Source organism: Mus pahari, chromosome 18 (assembly GCF_900095145.1).
Source record: "Mus pahari chromosome 18, PAHARI_EIJ_v1.1, whole genome shotgun sequence".
In the NCBI taxonomy this organism is placed as follows: Eukaryota; Metazoa; Chordata; class Mammalia; order Rodentia; family Muridae; genus Mus; species Mus pahari.
In genome coordinates, this window is record NC_034607.1 from 30,943,151 (window position 1) to 30,966,048 (window position 22,898).

The 22,898-nt window shown below is 45.2% G+C and overlaps 1 protein-coding gene across 4 annotated transcripts in view; it reads left to right on the top strand.

Annotated features, from left to right (window-relative positions):
* Fer (FER tyrosine kinase) overlaps window positions 1–17,722 on the top strand; it is a 277,350-nt gene extending 259,628 nt beyond the window's left edge. For 2 of the 4 annotated variants that reach the window (XM_029531191.1, XM_021217491.1), the window contains exons 17-19: window positions 5,053–5,207; window positions 9,233–9,355; window positions 10,462–11,091. In XM_029531191.1, coding sequence (XP_029387051.1) covers window positions 5,053–5,207; window positions 9,233–9,355; window positions 10,462–10,604 — 421 coding nt within the window. In that variant the 3' untranslated portion in view covers window positions 10,605–11,091. Of the gene's footprint in view, window positions 1–5,052; window positions 5,208–9,232; window positions 9,356–10,461 lie in introns of all 4 variants that reach the window. The other 2 variants (XM_029531192.1, XM_029531193.1) reach the window with 2 other exon arrangements.
* Window positions 17,723–22,898: the final 5,176 nt, after the last annotated feature.

Here is a 22,898-nt window from a genome sequence, read left to right on the forward strand (position 1 = left end):
CATTGTAGATTTTTCTAGATTTGAAAGGATGGTTTTCATATGCTAATACAAGTTAAAATCAAACATTATTGAGGTATAGAATTATGAACTTATTAAGTTAGGATAGATGATAAAATACTTTATCTTAGACTGGACATTATAAGTGTATATTATACCTTATAAGTTGCATAATTGTTAAAATTTTGTTCAAAATATATCTTAGAGAAAAGAGCCTATTTAATTGGACAAAAAAGGGGCAAATGTAGTGGGTTGCCCTAATGCTAATTTGGGGCCCCCATGACTGGTTTCCCCAGAGACAAGAGAGTCGGCACATAAATTGTGATTGGTAAATAAAAATGCCAACAGCCTATAGCTAGCAGAAGAGATATAGGTGGGGTTTAGGTTTCATGAGTTTGGAGAGATGAGAACAGGAAGGAGAAGCTGCCATGGGATAGCTGAGCCATGAAAATGTGGCCCTGGGGGCTGCCCAGTTGGAGTTAAGAGCAGCCCAGGTGAAACATAGAAAATAATAAGTAATAACTAGAGGTTATCGATAGGAAAGTAGACTCTAACAGCATGGAGGGTAGGCAGCTGCCCAGCAATTGTGCTACTTAAGGCATATTAACAATATAAAGACTGTGTGTGTCTTTTATCCAAGAACTTAATAACCAAAGGAGGGGTAGAAACCCCAGGCCAGAATTTAAATCATTTTCTACTACAGGAGTGTGATTAAAAATATCCAACTTAGGGCTGAGCATTCTATAGTCTGTTTTTCTCTACACTTGGGCAGTTGTGGGTCTGTGTTGAAAGACTTTCTGATGAGGACTGAGAGTTGTATTAATCTGTGTGCAAAATGACTTGGCTCTCCTATGACCTCTCCAGCCCCAGATTCTTGGCTGGATGTACGTGCCAGGTATGGGTTCCATCTTACAGGACGTCACAGACATTCTTAACTATGTACATACACTTCAACAAACAAAGTTTCTGCTTCACCGTTATGTTTCTCTATTTATGCGTGTTATTTTGTGATTCCCATCTCTACCTTCATGTTTTGGTTGTTGTTTTTGAAGTCCCTGAAACCCTGTCCACATTTTTCTGTTTTCTTTGTGTTCTTTGGCTTGCCTGTTTCCTGATCCTTGAATGTGTTGAATGTTGAGACGAGTCCACTGTATACCTGACAAGTGTTTGTTTTTTCAGATGTTGTAATATTTCTACATTTCTGCCAAGAATTGCCTTTCCATACAAACATGTTTTCTCTTACTGGGTGCCATGAAGCTTGTTTTTTTAGTTATCCAAGATTGGCATTTGCTGATTACATTTCCCCTTTACTTTAGAATCTAGACTTACTAGTCACTTGAGGCTGGGTAGGGTGCTGTTGGATGAACCTGAGGCCTTCCCAGCATGCTATGTTTACGTGCCACCTAATGAACTACAAGCCTATGTATACTTTAAAATTCTGACCTGTTAAGCAGTTTGAATTGTAGTCTTACTGTGTGTGTAGACTCAGGGGTCCCTAGCAAAGCATGCTGCAGAACAGAATCATTACCACAAATATCATTAGGTCCAGACTAAACTTCTGCTTTTATTGCTGTTAGGTAGCAAGGTCTGTTAATCTTAGACCTTGTTGTGCTTTAAATGTTAGTTGAGTTATCTGAGTGTTGGAGTGACCCACAAAACAGTCACTTGGGGCTTGAGCTGAGGCATGCATCCTTACATGTGGATCAGGCGAGCCTCTCCTATTTTCTCTTAACATTCCCTACCCTAGCCTGTAAGTATCACTTTGGTGAAAAGACAGAGCTGCCATTGGAGTTTTCATTTCTAGGTCAGGTGCCCATTCTGTGCCTGCTTTGGGGGTTGGGGGAGCTGCAAAAGGAAGAGCAATGGAAGGAAGAGGAAACACCTGGGTTGCCTTTCCAAGTTTTTGATCGCACTCCAGAGTCACACACATGAATCCTAAAAATCTTGTTTGTTGAACCAGCTTACCTGGAGGTCTTAGTTGTAATCAGTATGTGAATGCATTATGATCTTACATCTGTGAGAGAACAAATCTTCAAAATGGTTTTGGAGACTACCTGGATTCAGAACTTAATATGCTGTATAGTTTTCCTCTTGAAAGCAATGAAACAGTAGAAGTAGATCTTTTGAATTAAATGCAGCCACAGCCTCTTGACCAGATCATCTCCGTGAACTCTGACAGCAGATTCAGATCTGTTTACTGTTAGGACGGGACTGAAAACGTTCTGCTCTTCATCCCCGGAACAGGCAGGCAGGTCATGAAATCTACCACCGCGAGTGACATGTGGCCTGGTGTGGGCCTGGTCAGTAGACAGGCACCAGCCCCAGTCTGGGCCTCACTTCAGTGTGCAGTGCTCTCCTACAGCAGGGAAGCACTGCAGAAAGACTTGCAGTGTCACCTCCAGAAACAAATGAGCCAGCTCTTCACCCACATGAGAGATTTAGCATGTTTATTCTTTCAGTAATTCAAGAAAATGTCAAAGCCTGTGGAAGTGTGTGAACATCATTGATTATCTCTGCAAGCATGCTTCCGGGTGCTGCCCCTTTCCTTTGTGATCATGACGTACTCACACGTGGACTTGTTTTGGAAAATGATTTACATATGTTGTTCCAGGGCCTCGTGTGACAGTAGTAGTTTCAAAAGTAACACTACTAACCTATAAACAAGAAGGAAAAAACAACAGTAGCTTACTGAAAGAGTTGATGCTGTATTTATGGTATGCTGCTAGTTTGTCAGCATTGTCTCTCCTAATCCTGCCAAGGATTGTTTGGCAGATAAGTAACACAGAGCTTTGTATGCCAAGGCCACACCATTGGGTAGCAGAACCTACCTACCTGGGATGCAGTATTGCCAGCTCTGCCATGGGTAAGGCTGGAGTTCCCAAGAGGACATGGGTAGCAGCTTCTGTCGGATGAGGCAGTCATAATAAGCCAGCCATCCCTGTCACTTCCATTGGCAGGGACTCCCCCAGTGGGAGTGTGTGGTGAGCTGCCACATTTAAAAGCTGGGCAGTGAGTCAGATTCAGTTTTTAATTTGGGCTTCCTCCATCTTTCTCCATTGTGAGACTTGATCTGATGAATAAAACTGGTTCCAGCAAATCAGCAAAGTGCTTCTTTGTGAATGGCTGTAGGGACAGCCAGCCAAGTTCCCTGCTAAAAAGGGAAAATATCGTTTCTCTGATCCTAATTGTGTTCAGTAATTGCAAGGTTAATTGAATACCGTTAGGAAACAGCATCCCCCGTTAGATGTTTATGTGTCTGTTGCTAAAGATACAAATGAGACTTACCTAGCATGATGATGCATGCAACCACAGCCCTTGGGATGCTGGGACAGGAGGATCAAATGAGTTTAAAGCCAGCCAGGGCCCAGTGAGACCTCTTTTCACAGAGCAACTCTAAGTATGACTCAAGACTTCCAAAAAAGTTTTAGATGTGTGTTCCAAAAACAAGTAGGTAGAAACCAAAACAAGTAGGTAGAAACCAGCTATTTACTTAGGAGAAAGTAATTTAAAATGAAAAACCAGAATGGATGTCTTCAGCCTGGAACATTTATATAAGATATTGCCCATTCATGATGTGTTTCCTGAGCACCTACCATGTGCCACATACTCGTCTGGACAGGACCCATGTGCTTTTGCAAGAGCTGCACCTCTGTGATGGTCACATCTCCCTCCTGTATTAGCCTTCCTCCCCATCATACCCCAGCCTGCATATACACTCTTGTAAGCATCCTCTGCACGGCACCCAGTGCATGGGTGCTTCCTGTATGCTGAAGCCCTTCTTACTCTCTCCTGTGTCACTCAAGGCATCCAAATCCAAGTTTACCACTGAATCTACTGCTTCTTGTTATAAGCACTCACACACGAGTTAAATGAAAGCCACTTCAATAGCATAAGCCTTCTCATAAAGCAAATGCAATCACAGGACATGTCTGGCAACTCCCTAGAACTCAAGGAGCCTGGGTTACTTCTATTTCCTGCTGTTCTAGGGGGGTTATTCTGGTGCCCCTGCTCACACCTTCCTGTTTATCATGTCCATGTTCAAACTAGCAGAAGGGAGTGAGGGAAAGCACATTGCTCAGACACTAGACACAGCTCTTCAGCTGCCAGTTAGTTCACTGCCCAGCACCGCTGCACCCAACTGCAGAGGACACTGGGAAGCTTCATGCTTTAAACCATGGGCAAAACATTCTGCTAAACTCTGGGTTCTCTTACTAATGTGGAAGAAAGGCATGTTGGGAGGAAACCATCTCTTACACACCCTTCCCTCGGGTCTGAGTAAATGCAATTATCAAAGAGGCCTTCCAGGAGCTTGTCCACTAGGACTCCCTCCTGGGAGTCTGTCCCTTTACCCAAGCTTTTTAGATCTAAATCATGTCATATGGTCATGTACCTACCCACAACTTTATAGATGGATCTGGTTGCTGCATCCCCTCCCTTTTCCTGGGAAAGAGACTTTACTCTGTTATCCATATGACTCAGCCTGCAGTGGGTACAGTACAACTGGGAGGATAGAGAATCAAGTCACCGAGTAGAGCTTCACCTGTTCATTTCCTCACCACCCCAGCCTTTCCCCTTCTTAGGGAGGCTCTAGAGCTGGTCTCTTACTGTAGCAGCCACATGCCTCTGCTTACGTATAATAAGCTAGAAGTGTACAAAATGAAAAGCCCATTTCTCAGTCACACTGAGCACACTGCGGTACTCAGCAGCGACTGTGACTGAGTCACTTTGTGCACAGTAGCTGACAGTCCCTTATGCCAGCCGCTCCTGGGCAGGGCTGCCCTAGGGAATGCTCACCTCTGTTTTTTCCTCTAATGGAGAATCTGGGCTTTTCCTATTTAAATGGAAATCTATCTGGTGCCTGCTCCATATGCAAATGTTCTCCTGGGTGATTCTTACCTGTGACAGAATTGATGGGGAGTCTGGTAAATCACAAGCATTCTTCACCTCATTATAAATACATTGCAGATGTGAAGTTCCAAAGGGTGGAAGTCAGAAATGTGACCGCTGCTTTCAGTGTGTTTTAATGGGTGTTTTCTGCATCTTGTTATAACCCAGGGACCTGGCTGCACGGAACTGCCTGGTAGGTGAAAATAATACTCTGAAAATCAGTGACTTTGGAATGTCTCGGCAAGAAGACGGTGGAGTGTATTCATCTTCTGGCTTAAAGCAGATTCCTATTAAATGGACAGCACCGGAAGCTCTTAATTACGGTATGAATACTCCGGGTTTCCTTTTGATAGTAAGCACTCACAAGTGTGGCTAGGGTAAGGCAGCATCCGGGCTGGAACTACTCGAGGAGCAACACCGAATGAGTGTTGCTCTTGGACACAGACAGAAGTGTTCTTGTGTGCAGGATTGCTAGTCAGTGAACATGACTAGACGTCTGAGAATTCTGTGCAGAATGCGATTACCTGCACAGCTGTACATCCGGTGTTGCTGTGGCTCTGGCCCATTGGTTTGAATGTCTTGTAACTGATCCAGTAATCTCATCTAAGGTTCAAAATTGTCAGTCAAGTCTCCTGCAGGATCCTGGGCTCAGCCTCTGCCTCTGGCACTCATATAAATCTTGACCAAAGAGAGAGTTGGGTATTGCTTTTTATAAGAGCAGGAATTTCTTTTTTCCACTGAAATTTTTTAAAATATCTCTATGGTAAGAAACTCAGAAGACAACACATGAGAGTCAGTGCATGTTACCACAGTTGTTAGATGTATGGTTAGTACTGTATTTTAATACAAGGGTGTTTTCTGCACCTACTAACGAATCTTTCAAGTATAAACCAGTTTAACTTATTGAAGAGCCACCAAACTTTTTTCTAAGTAAAAATCTGACTGTAATTGGCTTGTTGAGGTTGAGTCAGATGCCTCCTGCCAGCAAGAGGGGCTTTTGTGAGCTTTCTAGTGACTGTAAACCAATCTAGGGTTCAGCGGAGTCCCGGTCATCTCCCACAGGATTCTTCTCTGAAGTAGGTGCTACTCCCTATGGGTGGCAAACTGCATGAAAGATAAGACTAAAACACTCGTATTTGCACAGAGGTTTTCTTTAGATACAAAGCATTTGTAAAAACCTTTGTAACTGGGTTTTTTTTTCTCACGATTTAAGTGCTGTGGCTAGTAAAAATGGGCCTCTTGATCATACTGTGCTTTAATGAATGCCTGCCTACATTTACAAATTTAGGGGCCAACATTACACACGAGGACCAGACAGATGTAAAGTATTTTTAAGTAAAAAGGACAAGTAAGAAGGTCTTTGACTGACACTCGGGGACATTGTTTCACTGCCTTTGATAAGGATTTTGTAAGATGCAGAAAACTTTAGGTGATGAGGAAGAGACTGTAGACACAGATGCCAGCTTAGTATTGATTGTCCAGTCCAAGAGGAAGTGCCTGAGAACAACACGGCCTCAGGGTCAGCCTGAGGAGCTCACAGTTTATGATGGAGGATTACTGCAGTTGGTTTTGCTTTTTTAAGCAGGGTTGGGGACAGCAATTATCTCATGTAAGTCCTCACTTCTTGTAGTTCAGGTTTGCACTTACTTCCTATTCCTTTCTTCCCAACTGATCCCTCGTGCTTGCCCCAGGCTGCTGGAATATTGCCCAGGTCTCCCATTAAGAGGTCAGGGAGATAAAAACGGTCCTCTGTCCAAGGACCCATCTTCTAGAAGCTTTGGCTTAGGTCTGTTGGATTAAGCTGTGCTGTTAGTGTTACTTAAAACATTTTTAAAGAGTCAGGCAATATTAAAGGGCACCGCAACCACTCCCACCCACCCCCCATCTTTAGCCACCTAATTCCCCTCTCTATGCTCATGCTCAAGCCATGGAGGTGTAAAGTGTGACTGTCGATCTTAGGGTGTGTCAAACTCAAGGGAGAAGGAGTTTATTTCTGGCTTGTTTCCAGAGGGACATGGTCTGTCCTGCAGGGAAGACATGGCATCAGGAAACAGCGCTGGAGCATAAGGCATAAGCACCTGCTTCCTCCAGCAAGGCTTCCTGGCCTTGCCAGACACCATCACCCCTTAAGGACCGTTGACCACACACACACACACACACACACACACACACACACACACACACACACGAGCCTGTAGGGGACATCTCACATCCAATCCTCAGCTCTCCCCAGTAATTAAACAACAGGACGCTTGGACAATATGGCTTGTATCTCTTCCACTCCCAGTCCAGTTTTCAACAAAAGTACAGGATTTATAAAGAAACAGGTAGTCTATTGATCTTCAACTAAGAAATAAAGTCATCTGTCCATTACTGAAAAGGTTTTCCAGAAGGGAGTGACATAAGGGGTCTTTCCTAGGGACGAGCACACCAATAGGTAGCCCCTAAAACATGCACACAAGTAACAGGATATGGACTGAAGAGGCTACAATTAGAAATATGTATGTATACACATGCATGCAATGAGAGTCAGAAGGGGAACATGGGAGGGTTTGGGTGGAGTCAAGAGAGAAATTATGTAATTATAGTCTCAAAAATTATTTAACAAGTTAACCATTGACCACCTGCTTGTTTGGAGATTACAGTGGAGCCCACAGCGTAACTAAGCAGAAATTCCTCTCAGTTAAATGGTGTGGTGGAACTACTGGGACCCTGGAATGAGGGATTCAGCATTTTCTGCTTCCATATTGTTGGCTACCTGGCCTGGGCAAGACATCTCCTCCCCTATGCATATGTAAATGTAGAGCCTTCTCTCCAGCCCACTGGGTACCATGAGGGTCAGACCTTTGAAAAAGCAGCACAGTGCCCTGAGCTTACTCTGCAGTGACATTAGCCAGGTTCAGGTCAGGCAGGTGGCATAGCCCAAGTGGGACCTGTTTACAAGGCTCCTTTCCTTGGTCTCCTCCGGACAACACTTTACCAGATAAAATGTAAGTCCACATAACTTAAGTTCTTTACAAAATTAGCCTTAACCTTTAGCCACCAAATGAGTTTCATGAAAAGACTTGATGTGTAGAGAAGAAAAGTAATTTGTCTAAGCCAGCAGCACTGGCAATGTCCATAATTACCTCCCAGCTCAGCCGGAAGCTGATTTCCACAGCTGCAGCGGATAATGAGTACGCGCTGCAGGCTGAGGACTGCGCCCGGCACAGGCAGACTCTCTTCCAGAATGGAAGAGGCCATTCTGTTTTAGAGGAACGTGACCATTTTCTAGGAGTGTCATTTACAAATCCTGGGGTAGCAGATGGATAGGAAATGCTATGGTTCAAGAGACCTTCATGCTGTGTGTGGTGACGTTTGCCTGTAACCCAGCACTGGAGAGGCAGAGGTAGGAGGGTCTGGAGATAAAGACCAGCCTATATCATATGCATATAGACGTGTGTGTGTGTGTGTGTGTGTGTGTGTGTGTGTGTGTGTGTTTCACTTCAAAAACAGAAAGAAAATGCCATCAATATTACTGCAGGTGGGGTTTAGTTGTGACAGTGTATATGTGCCATGTGTTAGACTGGGAGGGACATTTCTGCTGCTTCTCCCTGATTTCATATCCATCTTCACAAGGCTTTCTGGGTAGGATTTTATCTCTGTGCTTCGGCTGAAGGCGACCAAAAACATTCCTAAGAGTTCAGCTTATGTAGCTCAATAAAACAGGTGCACCAAGATATTTGACAAAACAAGACACCATGTAATTTGAAGTTGTTTTTATCAGCCAGCTATGTTAATTTCCAGTCTATTCAGACCACATGGAGAAATGTATTTTCTGCAAATGAAACTATCAGTGGAGAAAATGAGACCTTTAAGCATGTAAGAATATCTGCAAACAGTGATGAGTACAAAATTGAAGTTAAGAAACTTTCCTTAATGCTTTAAGTTTGTTTGTTATTTTACTGGAAAGAAAATGACACAGAAGACCAAACTGTAGGAATATGACTTATTTAACCTCCTAGGCATTGGTGTGTGCCAAGTGTGTGTGTTTATGTGTATATATACACATATATCCGTGTATGTGTGTGTGTACCTGCACACACACCCTCTCACCCACATATCACGGGGACACAGCCTGCATGCTGCCTGAACCCTTGTTCTGGGGGAGGATGAGAACCATTTGTAGCTCATTTAGTTGAGCCAGCCTAGGCCTGGCATTAAGGCGAGTGCCGAGAACACAATGTTGCTGTGGTGTCCTGTGGAAGCCTGACTGTGCAGTCTGGAGGCTGACGAGCTGACACTCATAGCCAGAGCCACTGTCTTCTCCCATTCACTCACCGGGTTGTGATTATCTCCTCCCTTTCAGGGAGATACAGTTCTGAAAGTGACGTGTGGAGCTTCGGCATCCTCCTCTGGGAGACCTTCAGCCTAGGAGTCTGCCCTTACCCTGGCATGACAAACCAGCAAGCACGAGAGCAAGTGGAGAGAGGTGAGCCAAGGCCTCGGTGCTTCACATCACTGCCCACCAGGCCAGTGGTGCCGGTGGCACACCCGTGCACTGGCTTTGGGAGAAGAGTCACAGTGCTCTTTAGGACACAATAAAGAGGAAGGATGTTGGAGAAGTCTGTTTTGGAATACTATGGATGCTATGGCTCCTACAGAACAGAAACAAACATTTGGAAGCCTGTCTGGCCTGTGGCCCTTAGGTAGCTTGCAACTAAGCATAGCTGTGAACATGGCAACACAACTGTAAACGTATTTGAAGCATTCTTGGTTTTGTTTATTTGTTTTTTGGGTGTTTGGTTTTGTAATTTGTTTCCTAACGTAATTGCACAGTTCTCGAGTGTGAACTGTGTACATAGCAGTCCTGCCGATGTATCACAGTTAGAGGCCAGGTACTCTCAGCATGGAGAGAGCGAACTTCCCATTAGCTACCCCACTGAGGTGAAAGAAGGTAGACTGCCTTAGAGTGGTGTTAAATTCCACACCAGATAAATCCCTTAATTCTGCAAGTGAAAATGCTTCTAGTTTCCAGAAGGAATTCCAAGAAGCTGTGATCTAAAGAAACACCAGGGTGCTCCAGACAGAGGCAGGGTGACTAGATGGCAGTAGCACCCCACACATGTGTGTGTGGGACACAGCCTCCAACAAGAGGGACGCTGTTCATATGACTGCCTGAGTGCGGGAGTGGCCTTGTTGCCTTCCTTGAACCCACACCTCCTAGCACGAGCCCCCAACGCTGCTAGACACCAGCCTGTAACACTCAGCTCACTGTTGAATGTATGTAGAACCCCAGCCACACCTGCCCTGGCTGTCTGATCATTCTGGAAGCTACTTCTTAGAACAGAATAGGCATTTGTATATGCTAGGGGCCTACCTCTGACTTGCTGACAAATACATGGCTCTGTAATTGTGTGTTCTGCATCACCCACGCATGCATGCTCAGGAGCATATTTATGACACTGACACAGGTCTTTGCTTTCTACCGCACTGACTGCATAAGGTACTAATATTTACACATAGAATAATGCCCTATGTGGGCATTTAGATAATAGCCCTCTTTCTGAGCTCTCAACTCTTCCCTTGAATCTTCAGGATACCGGATGTCAGCCCCACAGAACTGTCCAGAGGAGATTTTTACAATCATGATGAAGTGTTGGGATTACAAACCTGAAAACCGCCCTAAGTTCAACGACCTTCACAAAGAGCTCACTGTTGTCAAGAAGATGATCACATAGTGCCAGCCGGGGCTGGACACCACCTGTAGGACTCTGTCCTCAGTCACCCCGACTTTATACCACCTTACTGCAACCATCTTTGAAGGTTATGTTTTTTATTAACTGGGTTTTTAAAGTATGTTCCACTTTCAACTATGTTAAAGGCAAATCTATTCAGAAAATAAATAGTCCTACCCAGAGCCGTATTAGCTAACCACAGCAACCCTGCTATTTGATACCACTGTAAAGAGAAAAGCACAGGCCTAATGGGAAAGGCACAAACAAACAAACAAAAAAGGTCTAACTTAATACCTAGGACCATTGGTGTTCACCAAGGTTTTCTACTCCAGGCACAGCCCGTGGACTGCTGTCTTCTGCCACAGGCCCTCCTCAGTTGGTGCTATAAACAGCTTTGGTAGCGCATGCTTGCAGGATATGTGCCCACCACAGTTGCTCTCCACTCTGCCAAGGCGAGATTGTATCTATAAATATAATCATATATTGGGAATCATTCGGACCTCCTAGGGTTTCTCTTTCTTTCCTGTCAGAACAAGCCCAGTGAGAACATCACACTCCCGTGTCATTTTGTCTTTTACTTCCCCAGTCCAGGCTACAGAAAATGGTGCACCGAAAATTCCCAGAGAGTTCAGGGCAAAGAGGCAGCGGCTTCTGCAGGACACTGCAGAGGACAAGGATGACAGGAAGCATGTGTGACCAGGAGGGCAGGTCGGGAAAAGAGCAGCTAGCTCGTGTTCACCAGGGAGAAGAAAGCAAGGATGCCTGCCTTCCTCTCAGAGGAACACCTTCAGAATGCCCTGTATCTGGGTTTCAATTCCCTAACAAGGGCTAAGAAATTGTCAGGAGTTCATAGAGCCCAGTGGAAAGTTCCTTAGATACTAAAGTCCACAGGAAGAACAGCATGGTTCTAATTGTGTGTCTCCATCCTAGGAGACAAGCCCAGAATGAAATTCGCTTTACTTAGACCAGTTTCTGGGTCTTCAGACTCCATGGTGCACATTTACAAACACATCCACATATATCTACTGAAGTGCAGGGCTGCTGTGAATGAAATAGATGGGCCAGATGTCAAGTCAGCGTTGATGGAGAAAATCTCTAGGGACACTCACACCTCCATCTCCTCTTTTCCACTAAAGCCACTACCTGGAAATCTTACTGATAATGAACAGGTACGCAAGCACGCCATTAACGGTGTCTCTTGTGTATCTATGTAGGTAAAACCAGGGTGTGACTGAGCAGAATCTTAGCTGTGTTGGGGACCTTTCCCTGTGCACAGTTGTCTCAGGATCAGTGTCTTGGAGATGGCCTCCTGCCTGCCTGGCCGTATAGAGACTTTGCAGGAGGCAGCTGAAGAGAAGGACTCGTATCCATCATTTCAGCCTCCTTACTAATTTTGTAATTTTATACACATTTAGTGATTCGTACACGCAGACTGAAGTAAAGGCATAACGAGCCTACCCACACCATTCACTGCAGCACACAAACCAGCTTGCTCCTCCGCACAGCTCTCCCATGGGGCAGATACTGTAACTAAGCAGAGCTGCCTTCTGACAGCACACACCATGGCAACCCAAGTGCAAACTCAGGCATTCACATGAAGGGCCCTGCTCTCCAGGCATCTGCCGGCCCTCAGAAGGAGATAAGACGTTCTCTTCCAGGATCCAACTGAATCTGTCCATGAATATACTCTGTCCATGAAAGAGGAAAAAAACAGCCTCTCACTACTTAGCAGTCCGAGCCCAGCAAGGGGCAGGAGGCTGGCTTGGCTCTGACTCTGTGAACAAGACGTGAAGCTTAATCCCTGCATTCTGGTGTACAGAGAACATGGCACTGATACACACTCATCCAGGCTGTTAGAATTTGCAATTCACATCATAACTCTTTGCTTAAATTAAAAAGGCTTTTCAAAACATCATGACATCTGCAACATTTAAATTCTATTTTATTCTTTGTCCCAGAGCAGGCAGAGGTACAGTTTAAGATTAACTCATCGGGAGCCTTTCAGAATCATGTCAGTCATCTAGAATATTAAATTTAACATAGGCACATGCATTAAGGAAAGCTTATGCAAAACATTCTTACTGTTAATTTTGTTATGCTTGAAGCATAATTTATTCATCCCTTCTGTCGATGATAATTATTGGAATTATGTACTTTAGGAGGCTAATCCATACCCAAAAAGTGCACATATAAATACAGTTCCGATTTGCAAGTGATTTAGGGAAAAGAGGCTGCAGAAATGCACAAAACTCTACGACATCCTTGCTTAAAAAATAATAATAATTGTTTACAGTGGTCCCCCGGTAACAGTGTGTGGACATACTTGAACCTGGTCACAGATCTTTATTTCACTGTCCAAGAGCTTTGTGGGCCTGCTCATGACTATGCTCATCAGCATCCCTGCAGGTCAGCAAGCTGGGCATGAAGGAGAAGGCTGGCAAACTTGAGCAGCCTGGCTTCTGTCTGCTGTGTCTGCCTTGAGACACCATGAAACCTTCCTGAGAAATGGGAGGTCATTGCTTGTCAAAGACAGAAAACTTTTCTGTCATGGCCGCATTTGGAGTGGATTCCGTGTGATCTAAGCTTTCTCCTCAACTCCGTTTTCTTAGGAAGACAATAAAGAATTACTTGACCTTTTTCAGCCCATTCTGCTACCAGGGCCACAGGGGAAAGTCCCAGATTCTTTTTCCTTTTTCCAAGGCTTACCAGGGACAGTAGAGTTGGTACCTGAGTCATAGCTGACCACCTTCTCACAAACATCCATCCACACAGCCTGGAGTCATTCAGTGCACGTCTCACAGAGAAAACAGAATTCCTATGACTGAGAGTGTGTTCATTTCCTAAAACAACCAAGTTTCCTTCTGTGTTAGCCAGTTTCCGTCAGCTAGCTCCTCTGACGTCACCACAGCACTGTGCTAAGACGGTTGTCAAGCAAGCATGTCAGTTGTAATCTAACACGATACACACCAGCATTTGGGCAGGGAGCAGCGGTCAGGTCTGTGATCTTCACAGTCTATGCAGGCCTGCCTGAACATCATCTTACTGTGTGTGACCATCCTTCAGCTATGTGTCCTTGAAGCAGAGTGACACCTAAGGGCTGTCTGCCTGAGCCCCTTCCTTTCAGCACCCTCCGTTTGTCACACCATTGGCATTCTCCCTGCCTCTTGTCAGTAGATGGGATTCTCATGGGAAGACAGGCTTTCTTTCCTAGTGGAGATCAGAGCCCTCATACAAAACAGCACAGCAGCCAAGAAAGAGCTCAGAGACCCAGCTCGCTTATGTGTCAGCATCTTCAGTAGATGGTATCAAAAGCTCTATATGAAAATTGATCATGAAAGTGGCATGAGAGTTTACTATGAAAATAAAGTATTTCCTCTTATTAACAGATTTACTATACCATTAGAATGTTTTATTAGATTTCTGCTTTATATTTTTCTGGGCTTATTAGTTTCATGTCAAGTCTGAATACATACTTTTTTGAGAACCCAAAATGTCATTTCTGTATAAGAAAAGACCCTGATTTAAAAGCCAACAAGATCACCCTGCTAAGAGTTAACTAAGACAGATTTAAGCTCCCATAAAATGTCCTTTTGAAAGTCATGTTCTAATACAGATGGTTAATCAACTGTATATCATCCCCCTAAGTCAGTGTGAGAAATGTCCCCCTCACCCAGGAACCATCCCCTCTGTCTTCCACTAATGCAAAGATGGAATTCAGGAATAGCATTACAATCACTTTGCTAACTTGACAAATTTCTGGGCTAGGAAGAAATAACCATGCTCCAAAATAATTCATTACGCTGGCCAGGACTAAAGAAAACTGGCCTGAGAAGCATTCTGAGGCGAAGCATTCTGAGGCAGAGCATCAGGGTGAGGGGGAGGGTATCCCACAAAGAGGTCCCGGGAAGAACACCAATGAGACCCAGGGGAAAGCCCAGTGAGTGTGGAGCCAGACTTAGGCAGGGGAGCAGCCTGCTGCTGCACAGTACCAAAGACAACACCTCAAGCCTCCACAGCCGCTGTTTGAAGGGCTTGAGTTGACTGACGGTCTTACATTCCCTGCTGTCTCGGGATCAGCAACTGGTTCTCAGCAAGCCTGCAGAGGATGGGAAGCAAGCCCCATTTCCTTTTGTAAGCACAGGTAAACTGAGTAGTAACCCACCTGAGCGAGTGTCACCAGTGCTACAAGGAGATGGCTGTGACTGTTGCCGAGTTTCACTTTATTCATGAAAAACCAACGGGACAGATTTGGCGTCCTTACTAGCAAACTTGTAAGAGTCCTCAAGCAAGAATACTGAAGTCTCCTCTTGAATTTCAGAACTGTGCACCCAAACATCTGTTAAACCAGTAAGATATAAGGTGTCTATCCCAGAGGCCTGGGGTGCTGCGCAGCAGTAACAGACCTGCCACAGGACGTTTCCCCTCGTATCTGCCATGTCGGGTACAGGAACAGTCGGGGGCGCCATTCCCTTTTCATCTTGTTGACTTCTTGTTATCTTTGGTGCTTTCCCTTCATCGTCGGCTTATAAACACACGAGTGATGTCTCAGGGGCTCCCTGCCTCAGAATGTAGACCCGAGAAGGCAGAGCACACAGTCTGTGAGCTGAGAGGGCATGCTCAGTTGCCAAGTGTGCTGTGTGAGTTGCCTACCAGCAAGGCTTTCAGAGATTTAAGGTCAGAAAGATCATTGTCCGTGGGCACGTCCAGGTGGAAAATATTCCTATTCTCTTGGGCTAGTAAGCTGACATCCTTCTAATGAGATGTTGGAACAGAATAGTTTACCATAAAGCCCTGGGCATCCAATCTTCCCACACAAGAGCAATTACACGAATCCACTCTGTATCCTCTATTCCCTTCTTAAGAGCAATATCTCAGTCACTCAAGTTACATCATGTTAGATGATTTCCCAAAGCCTCAAGAAAGAGGGTAGTATGAGGGCTTGAGTTCAAAGCAAGCCAGCCTACCTAAATGGCTACCCATAACACTGAAAACATCCTCTCCTGGTGGTTCCCAAAGCACCTTCCTTCCTAGAAAACCTTTTCCTGATCGTTGGGAATTTCAATAGCGTCAGAATAAATATGTAATAAATGCTACCCAGCAGATCCAAGACTGGTCCAGTAAGAAGCCAGGTGTCCTCCTGTAACCACCAGCACATATCCAAACTCTGCCTCCTATTTTCTTCATGTAGCACTGACAATCATTACAGAGCAAAATGTGAGCCCATCTTCCCCAAGGCCCAGGTGTCTAAGTGGCCTATATTTGGAACCTTAGGGTTGGCACTGAGCATGCCCTCTCAGCTCACAGACTGTGATTCTAAGAGAGAATCAGACAGAAGGGTGTGGATGGATACCCTGTGTAAGAAACCATCCTTTTCCAGCTCACCATCCCATGCATTTTCTTTCTTAAACCAAAAACCATCTTATTTAAGAATTTTCCTCTTACAAAGAATTTGGTGGGGAAAACTTGCTACCAGTTCATGAGAAATGCCAGACTAGTGTGTACACACACAGGGCCAGGAAGCAAGCTTGCTCCTCACCCAGGGGATGGTTGTACTTAAATTGGATGTGGGGTGCTGAGGAGGCCCATTCCGTGTTAGTTGTAATTGCTCTCCTGGAGCAGCGATCAGAAGACCAATACTACAAAAAGCACAATTCTCAAAAAAGTGAATCTCCCATCACCCCTTAGGTCCTGTGCCTTGCACATCCACAGAGCACAGAACGTGAGCATGTCCCAGTGGAGGCATGTTGACTCAGTGTCAGTGAGACTGCTCTGTACCTTCAGCAGGCTACTGCAACTATACTGAACAGTCCAGAGGCTCTGACCAAATCAAACATAATCAGAAGCTCCTTTGCTTTCAATTCATGACCAAAGCTGCCAGAGACAGAAAGATGCCCTTCTGTCTGCTGGAATTTTACTCTGCTACGTGTCTGTTGTTAACTGTGGTAGTTCTTCATGTGGACATAGTTCTTGTGGAATGGTTCCCTTATCATCCTCCTTCATAAACCACCAAGACTGCCTGTGGAATCGGCTTCTGTAGTCAAAACACCTGAAGATCCTGTTTAAATGCTTGTAGGTTTTCTGTTTAGCCTGTGTTTCAGTGTATAAATGATTGAGCAGCTGGGGACCGAGGATGAACGGTGGTACACCGTTCTGTTCTCTTTGCACTGTAGTGTGTGTGTAAGCTTCTTTGTTGGGTCTGGGTGCTTTTGGCGAGTCCTCTAAAATGTTATAACTCTCCAAAAGCACAAACCACGCAACCACACCGAGTTTAAGGATCCCTGGAAGTAGCAGAAAATAAAAGTGAGCTCTTGGAGACCCAGGAACTACTCCAACTTCCTCAGGAGTCCAAGCCAACTAAGCACAAAAACAACAACGTACTCAGCTGGTTCCCCGGGCGGTCAGCCCACCCGTGTTCCCAGCACAGGCCCACAGAGAGCAGGTACAGAAACAAGGCTTTCCCGAGTTGTTTCTCTGCTTATTACTAGATGAGCTCAGTGGTGAGCGAGAAGGGCCTGCGGGCTAGGTGTTCCATCTGTAAGCAGCACCTTGAGCCAAGCACCTCTGGGGTTTGTGGAGTTTATTCAGTGCCAGTGGATGGCCATTTTAATGTCACATGGAAGCACCTTTAATCTTTTGTTGTTATTATTTTAAAATAATGTATTTGTGAAGTGGATAAAAGAAACACTGGAAATTGGGTGCTTCTGAAAATGTCAAGTATAAAACATATGAACAAGGTCTGTGGTGGTTTATCTGGCTGTGTGAACAACCCTGAAGATGGATGGAGTGGTTAGTTGCCTGCTTTGGCCAATTGTGCCTCAGATCTGTATTCATTTGTTAAGTTTTACGTTCAGAAGAAATACAACTTTGAATGTTAGCTACCACTATAGAACGTTCTGAAAATTGCCTTCTACATTTTTTTTAACACAATTTCATCATTTTTATAAATTAAGGCCACTTTTGGACAGCCTTCTTGTACCAGAGACCAATTACCATCCATTGGTCTGCAGGCCTCTTTTTATTATGTCCTTGTAATAATGTAAAATATTTACAGCAAACTGTGCCGTGTCTTGTTTGATCTTTCTGTCGTGTTTACAGTTCCCTTCCTCTGCCACATAAATATGCTCAGAAAAGAAGAAAATGGAAGTGAGATTTCCATGGTAACTGGCCTCCTCAGACTAGCACCACACATGAATTACTAGCTTTCAGTTTCTCTGTAATTAAGCGTGTAAGTCCCGATGATGATGGTATATGCTTCTGTCCAAGGGTCTCTTTATGTTTAACATCAAAATTGAAATGTAGTTCAAGTGCAAGATGTCTACGTGCTTTGGGAATTTGCCAGGGTTTTCCAAAATGTACTGGGGGTGGGGTATGAATATGCCTAGCCCTATTCGGATGTGTGGCCTTGTTGGAGAAAGAGTGTCACTGTTGGGGTGGGCTTTGAGATCCTCCTCCTCGCTGTTTGGAAGACCATCTCCTGTGCCTTCAGAAGATGTAGAACTCTCAGGTCTTCCTTCCTCAAGATCTGGATCACAAGTGTGCCCTCCATTTCTGGACTGCACTTCATTTTAGATTTAAACTTCAAATGAAAACAATAACCAGGTAATAATAATGCCTAGATGTGACTATCCCTTGTTCAACTGCAAAGGATGGATGGAATCTTGCCTCAAGGTCACCACTTTCTCAATCAATCTCCTGGAACACAGGACTCAGCTGCATTTCACTTCCTGGTGCCCCTTTATTACTTAAAGCAAACAATTGGTATCTTTCCTCTCTATGCTTGATCCAAATGCTCCTCATGAGAGTAAACCAGAGGACAAAGCCTGTGCTAGACTTTTCAGACAAGGGCAAAAAGCAACCACATTCTTCACCAAAATACCACAAAAACTGTCACTAGTGCACATACTAAAATTATTCTCCTCCAGAGCCAGGATCCCACAGTTCAAATCAGTGCCATATTCCTAGTAGGGTGGCCCATTACATCCCACTTAAAGCATCCCATGGCTTTCCAAATCCAAAGTCCCAAAATCCACATTCTTCAAAACAAAAGCACGGACAGGCCTATCACAGTAGTACCTTAATTCTGGGATCAACTTCTTAGTTAGGGTTTCCATTGTTGTGAAGAGACACCATAACCAAGGCTACTCTTATAAAGAACAACATTTAATTGGGACTGGCTTACTGATTCTGAGTTTAGTCCATTATCATCATGGCATGAAGCATAGCAGCATCCAGGCAGGCATGGCACTGGAAGAGCTGAGAGTTATACATCTTTTTCCAAAAGCAAGCAGAAGACTTTTCCAGAGGCAAGCAGATCTCTGAGTTCAAGGACAGCTTGGTACAGAATGAGTTCAAGTATGGATACATGCCTCTAATCCTAGCATTCAGGAGACAGCTGTGCATCCCTGAGCCAAGGTCAGTCTACAGAGCAAGTTCTAGAACACCCAGGCTTAGGTGGTGAAGAAGCTGGAAAACAGGAAGCTGGTAATAATGTAACAGAACAAGGGGGCATGTTCCAGCCCCAACAAGCAGCAGAACTTGGCAGCTTCAGCCATGTGGCTCTGGCTTTAGGGTCAAAATTAGAAGGGGCTACTGGGACAATTGGTGCTGGTTTGCTGGAGCTAAGAAATTAGCGGTAATTAAGAAGAGACCAGCATCACTGTGGTGAAATCTGGCAAGTGTTTTCTGAGAACACAAAGAATTTGTGTTTCAGAGATAGTCAGGGTTGTACCTCGTGCTGCATGGTAATGTGTAAGCATCACCCAGATGGTACTGGTTTTGAAGGCATGAAGGAGTCACGGAGAACAGCTGAGGCTTGGCACTGTGAGAGGCCAGGGAAGGCCTTGGTGAAAATGCAGCTTCAGTACCAGTTAACATCCCAAGTCTGAAGGTGTCAATGTAAGGAAGTTGAGGCTTGACACTATGAAGGGAGCCTATGAGAGGCTATTGGCGAGGCCAAGTTGCAGCAGAAGGCTCCAGTGTATTGGAGATGCCAGTACCATGGGATGATCACCAAGAACAGCATCAGCAGTGGAGTGGAGTCAACCAGAACCTGGCATGCAACAGAGATGTGACCCAAGCCCTTTGGAGGAGCCCAGAAGATCATGTGTGGATCCCAGACATTGGAACAAGAAGGTGTAAAGTTGAAGTTGCCTTGGATACCCTTTGATGTTAGAGGTGTTAGAGGTGTCAGAGCTGTGGGATACCCCTGAGGAACACTGCTATCAGAGAGTAGAACCAGTCCAGGAGAAAGTTTGTTACAGTCAACAAAGATGAAAAAGGAGTTGAAGATCTGGAAAGTGATTTGACATCAGACATGGAGATGCAGAGCTTGGAGTTTGCCCACCTAGTTTCTGGTCTTGCTTTTGTCCAGTATTTCCTCACTGTAACACGTTGGAATGGTAATGCATAGCCTGTGACTTTTGAAGGTAGACTAAATGTATTTTGCATTATAAGAATGCTCCCCATAGAATCATGTTTGATAATTCTGAGGGCCAGGAAGTGGAATGTGGTTTGAATATGCTTGGCCCTATTAGGAGGAGTGGCCCTGTTGGAGGAAGTGTGTCACTGTGGAGGTGGATCCAACAAGACCATACCTCCTAATAAATACTATCCCCTATATGAGGCTATAGGGGCCGTTTTCATTCCTAGCTGCTTGGAAGATAGTCTTCTGCTTGCCTTTGGAACAAAATGTAGAACTTTCAGCTCTTTCAGAGCTATCCCTGCATGGATGTTGCAATACTTCCCACCATGATGACGATGAACTGAATCTCAGACCCAGTGAACCAGCCCCAATGAAATGCTGTCCTTTATAAGAGTTGCCTTGGTGATGGTGTCTGTTCACAGGAGTAGAATCCTAACTAAAACAGGGGGAGTGTTTTGTTTTTTACTTTAGGATTGGTTTAGATATAATATGAGGATTTAGGAGAGAAAGGTGGCTGGGTGGCTGTTTGGAAACAAGCTCTCCCTGCCGCTGTGAAGGAGCTCTGCCCATCCCTGGGCTCCAGTGCAGGGCTAAGCTGTTGACAGGCAGGTGCTTGGCTTCTTCACACCCATCCCAGAGCTGCACACTGTTACCCGGGTTTGGGGTGATCCCATATTTTGTCCATCACTTGCTCTGTCTGAAGCCCCATCTCTTCAGTACTGATCCTGAATACTCTACCGAAACGACGACTGTTGGTTCCTGGGACCACTCGGAGCTTCCTGGGTGTCTTAGTTTGGGTTACCATTGACCATGATGAAACACTATGCCCAAAACCTTCTTCGGAGGGAAAGGATTTCTTTGGCTTAAACTCAAGGAAGTCATGACAGGGAAGGGACCTGGAGTTAAGAACTGATGCAGAGGTCAAGGGATCGGGAGTGGAGGGGACTGCTTACTGGCTTGCTCCCCACAGTTTTCTCAGTCTGCTTATAGAACTTGGGGCCACCAACCCAGGGGTAGGACCACCCACAACTACCTAGCCTAATTAAGAAAATGCCCTGAGGTCTGCCTGCAGCCTGACCTTCTGGAGGCATTTCTCTGTTGTGATTCCTCCTCTCGGATGACTCTCCTTGCACTAGGATAGGCATTGTACCCATCCGGTCCTTCTGACCTTACTGCTTTCACATCACTATCTCATGGTTTCCATTGCTGTGAAGAGACACGATGACCATGGCAACGCTTATAAAGGAAAACTTTTAATATTGGGGCTGGTTTACAATTTCAGAGGTTTAAGCTCATTGCCACCATGGTGGGAAGCATGGTGTCATGCAGGAAGACGTGGGGCTGGAAAGGTGGCTCAGAGTTCAACATCTGGATCAGCAGGCAGCAGCAATAAGTGACAGTGACATAGTCTTCAGTGACAGAGGCTTCTGAGACCTCACCTCCTTGTGACACACCTCCAACAAAGCCACACCTCCTAATAGTGCCACTCCCTATGAGCTTATAGGGCCATCTTCTTTCAGACTATTAGATTGGGGAGTACCTTGACCATAGCTCTTCACTGTCTGCTTGGAAGTTTAGTTTCTTATCCAAGCTGATCAGATTGAGTCCTGGACCATCCTCTGCCTTTATTGACTAAGGACCGGGTACATCAGAAACCCAGGAGACATGGCTCCCTGATTGAATCCCATTCCACAGCAGGAAAGAACAGCATCTCCAAAGATCCCTCTTGTGGCACTCAGGCACCCCTGGGAGGTGAGCTCTTTAGGCAGATGCTGTTGTGGTGTTGCTTGCAGAAAAACTCAGGGGCAAGGACTGATCAGAAGGGAGTTCTAAGCACCTACCTTGTGCTACTGTTGTGCCAGGGAAATGTTAGTGATCCCCCAAAACACACACACAGGAGCCAATCTGACACAACTCACAGCAGGGTCTTTATTCAAGCTAGCCTCCCGTTCCCCTTGCCCCCAATGCACCACCACCACACAGGACAGTGTTGGTGGGGGGGGGGAGAGTCCTGAATGTCTATGGGGCAAGGCTTTATAGTAAGCAGCAAGCAGGGTGTACTGGCTGGTTTTATGTGTCAACTTGACACAGGCTGGGGTTATCACAGAGAAAGGAGCTTCAGTTGGGGGAAGTCCTCCATGAGATCCAACTGTGGGGTATTTTCTCAATTAGTGATCAAGGGGGAAAGGCCCCTTGTGGGTGGGACCATCTCTGGGTTGGTAGTCTTGGGTTCTATAAGAGAGCTGAGCAAGCCAGGGGAAGCAAGCCAGTAAAGAACTTCCATGGCCTCTGCATCAGCTCCTGCTTCCTGACCTGCTTGAGTTCCAGTCCTGCATCCTTTGGTGATCAACAGCAGTATGGAAATGTAAGCTGAATAAACCCTTTCCTCCCCAACTGCTTCTTGGTCATGATGTTTGTGCAGGAATAGAAACCCTGACTAATACACAGGGAATACATGTGCAAGCATCTAACTGGAAAGTTACTGTGGCCTTTAACATAATTGGCTGGTGCTGGGAGTCAGATCATAAACCTAAGTTCTGCTCCCCTCTGCATCGGTGGGGATTAGGCAGGGGGTGGGCTTGTAACCTGGGGGTGCAGGTTTATTGGGGGATTAACCAGGAGACACTGGTCTTGTTAGGGGTGTAACCTGGAAACTCTGCTCTTGTTGGGGATTAGCCTAGAGACTAGAGCTAGGCTCCGGTTCTCTTGGGGAGCAACTTGGAAACTAATGCTCAATACCAGACCATTAGTTCACCTAAATTTAAACTTAGGTCAGATTCTCTAGAATGGAGTCTGAATTTAAAAGCTTTGGCATCTCACTACAAAAGGCCAGGAACCCATGAGCTCTCTACAAAGCTGGATCCTTTCTCCCAAGG